The sequence below is a fragment of the Hetaerina americana genome, unplaced genomic scaffold, assembly GCF_022747635.1.
Source record: "Hetaerina americana unplaced genomic scaffold, ioHetAmer1.1.p SCAF_13, whole genome shotgun sequence".
NCBI lineage: Eukaryota > Metazoa > Arthropoda > Insecta > Odonata > Calopterygidae > Hetaerina > Hetaerina americana.
Window position 1 is genome coordinate 3,454,824 of NW_027286403.1, and position 3,813 is coordinate 3,458,636.

Sequence of the window (3,813 nt, forward strand, 5' to 3'; positions counted from 1 at the left end):
ACTCGTAGTGGTATCCCTTTACCTTGCCCATTGCATGTAATTGACCAATTGGGTGGCCTTTAGTTGCGTCTTCTCGCTCGAAGGGTTAGAGATTAACCCTTCCTGTTGATTGGCTGTTGACATTACCGAGGAGGCCACTTGCACATTGGGTCTCCAGAGCCACCGTAGCCGCACGAGTGACCGCCCGTCTCTCGCCATGAGGTGCATTTGGGTTGTTGGTACACCATGGCATCCCCAGGCCTCTTTAGCACTTCAATATTTTCAGATACTGCATGACTGTAACGCTTATTTCCTCGCTCCAATTCATTTTCTCAAAGGAGATATGCTGTAAACTACACAAAAAGCACGGACATATTTCCATATTAATCTTCCTTGCAGTAAGTTACGAAATTCAAACAAAATGAGAGTGAATGAGCATTGACCGGAGAAAGGCGTAATTACTGTAAATGCATTCATCTTTACCTAACAACAAAAAAATCCTCTTTCAAATTTACTTGATTTGCTCAAAATTAAATTCCTTCAGTATAGAATACCCTATGCGCCATTAAAATTCCATAAAATCAATGCTAAAATGCTTCCGAGCAGTCAGAAAACGTAAAACGTTTTATCTGTGAAATGATCGATATTAAATATTTTATCGACACATCCTGACTTTTTTTGAGTCTCTGCTCAAATTGTTGGAAATTAATGTCTAAAGTACGATAGATGGTACACAATGAATCATAAAACAAAAATTAATACAATCAAAACTACCTACGTCCTTGAAGGATATTTTTGCTTATATTTATCGCATTGGCATGCGGTGAATTCATTTCATATTTCCAAAATTTTAACCTTAGGAAAACATATAATTCTTAACAGAAAGATTTTTCACCAGATACATTTAATTTACGAATTTCTGATGCAATGATGCTACAAGTTATGTATATGATGAACATTTTTCATCTTATTCATTCAATAATGCGTCTGATAAGATCAAAGTCTGAAATCTATGGGATCATTTATAAATGGAAACGTAATGAATTATCACCGTAGTATTCCTGACTAATGAAGAAATTATTCATATTTAAACATATTTTGAATGTTTTCAACAGAAGAAAAATCAAATAATGCGGAGTTAATGAAGTGCAAGAAAACATCATATTAAGACTCCTTGGGTACCTCAATATCATATACTATATTTCATTTAATTCAAAATAATATTTCACCACTCTTCGTCAATGATTTAGAACATTCTTAGTTAACTCTCTGTTCTCTGCAGGATTTCTAGAATTCTTATTCGTATACATTAGAGTTGAAATAGACAATATAAAATCATAAGTAGCTTTGAAGCATCGCTCATTATTCAGCAAATCAATAAATAAACAAAAAATAACCTGTGTTATACGATTAAAAAAATAAAATGGGAAACATATTCCAAAACTGCAATTCCTGTGCTAGCTTTCATGACCCATGAGATCCAATCCCCAATCCTTAGTGTAATTAATATTGCAAGAACCCAAAGACAGCAATTCTGACCACATGGTGTCCCCTTCCTATAAACAGTCATCGCTTCTTTCAGTTAAATGGCACGTTTTGGTTTTGCATGAAACATGGGAGAAATACACACTTGCCAAGTTTAAAATTCCACTTCGCTTTTAGCCAAGTACACATAAATTTATTAAGATGCTTCTACTCTTCTCCAACCTCAGTGGCTTGAAGCTTTAGGCATTTCCTGTCGGAACGGAATAAGAAACCTTACATTGGCCTAACCCTGATGTCTCTCTCTAAACCGAATAGAACCCCGGGATCTTCAGTTTTGTGCCTCAATCACCCCGAGACTTCGATGCGGGGAAGCTATATGAATGGAATGGCGAAATGGATTCAAAACGTGTGTGCCGCCAATGCATTGCTGCGGAGAGGTGACAAACATCCAGGGAATTCCGCGAGTGTCACTTACCACCACCGAGGTGAAGTACTCCCCCCGCTCGTGTAATGCGCCCCCCCACACCCTCGCGACACCTGGTCCCTCATCACGTGTGCTTGTACATTGCACCCAGGGACCGCCGCCCCTGATGCCGCTGACGTCAGGTGGGGGGAGTGCCGCCGCGATGCCGACCGAGTCCGTGCGAGCCAGGGTCGGGCGCCGTGCGGCCCCTCCGCCCCTCTCCCCTCGCTCCCGCGCGCCCCTCTGCCCACCCGTGGGCCTGGAGCCGCCCCTCCCGCCCCTACGCCTGTCCCCCTCTCCTTCGCGGGAGGGCGACAGAGGGGGAGCGGGCCCACGCGGCGCCTTCCTCGCCGGCAGTGATCCCGAGGCGAGCGGCGGAGCAGCCGGCATCCCGAGGTGCACGCTCCAGACGATGCTCAGGGCACCGGTGAGTGAAAACATCCGTCGGCAACCCCCCCCCCCAATCCTCCACCACCTCCCATCGTCCACGCACCGCCGGACCTCTCCGGACCCTCTCAACCCGTCACGCTGCACTCGGTCTGCGAATGAGGATAGAATTTTTTTTGGTCCAAACATGTCCAGACTGGTTGGTGACATAGTTTCCGTGGACTTCGGAGCCCGGAGTTGGAATGAAACGACGCCAGAACGAGCTCACCTCCCCCCCTGTACCCCCCTCCGGTAGCAAAGTTCGAAGTCTTATAACTTTGCACTTTCACCGAGCGCATTGGGGGAGTTAATTTCACAAGGGTGATCTTGATACGACCCGCACCGAATGGAATTCGAACCGAAAAGAAAAAAAAGAGACCTCGCTTTCTGTTCGCGGCTCCCCGTCAGCGGGTCGTCGTCGCTTCCGACGTTTGGGAATCGGAACTTGTTGAGGGAGGTTCGCTTGCCTGGCGACGGGCATGAGACAAAGACACCCCTGGCGGAGCGATTAGCCAGCTGTTCGTCTGGCGTCTGCTACCTTTTCTATCTTATCGCTCGATATTCGGCAGAGCACGTGGACTGGCTGCGAGGCGACTGCCCCGAGGGCGAGGCCGTCGAGAGGGGGGGAGGTCAGCCTCCCCCCCGTCTTAGCCACCCACGGGTGCGGCATCTAGGCGCCCTTCGGCTCCCTTTGGCGGATGTAACGCGTGTTTGATGGGTGGCGAACGCGATCGACGACACGCAACGTCTCGTAGTCTCCGGAGTGAGTCAACCTCAGTTCTAATCGCTTTGCGGATGGAGCCTCTGTGTCAGGATTCCCTGTAGATACGAACGTTTTCGGAGCAACCCGGATACATTCCTTATTTGGCTGAGATCACCATCCCAGATACGAGACTCCTCAGACGTGATCACCTTCTACCTGCTCTCTAAGATAACATCAACTTTTGTTGATAGTCCGAAAGACGTCGGTTATATATATCTGAGGAATTTATTCTGCCCTAGGTTCAAATTGAATTGGATATAATATTTTCACTGTTGTAGAAAATGATGGAATTTCACATTTGTCTCGAAGGGTACTGAGGAACCACGAAATCTTCAGCTGCTTCAAAGTTACTACTTGATGACAAGTATATTTCTTGTAAGAAATAATTTATTCGCTTTGGAAAAATTCTCAATTCCTCAGAGTATTTATGCATTTTTTGTGCATGAAAATGCACAAAAGTATTGCGATAGCAAAGGGTGGCAAAATGAGTGACGGATTTCGTATAATTTTTCTGAAAGGTCACTTTAGAGTTACTGATAACTGAATAACTGTTAATATCAGCCGAAGCATGACGATTTTGGAATGTTAATATAGCAGAGTGAATGCACGTTTTACACTTGCCTAGGTCTGCTTTCAATGAAGTAAAAGTTTACTGAAAGCACGCTATCATCAGGTGACAGTTTACCTTACCACGTGG

The 3,813-nt window shown here is 45.3% G+C and overlaps 1 protein-coding gene across 1 annotated transcript in view; it reads left to right on the plus strand.

Moving 5' to 3' along the window:
• The first annotated feature begins 2,316 nt into the window (after positions 1-2,316).
• Positions 2,317-3,813, plus strand: part of Root (ciliary rootlet coiled-coil, rootletin) — a 102,479-nt gene continuing 100,982 nt past the window's right edge. Inside the window, exon 1 of the mRNA XM_071583149.1 lies at positions 2,317-2,354. Coding sequence (XP_071439250.1) covers positions 2,340-2,354 — 15 coding nt within the window. The 5' untranslated portion in view covers positions 2,317-2,339. The remainder of the gene's footprint in view (positions 2,355-3,813) is intronic.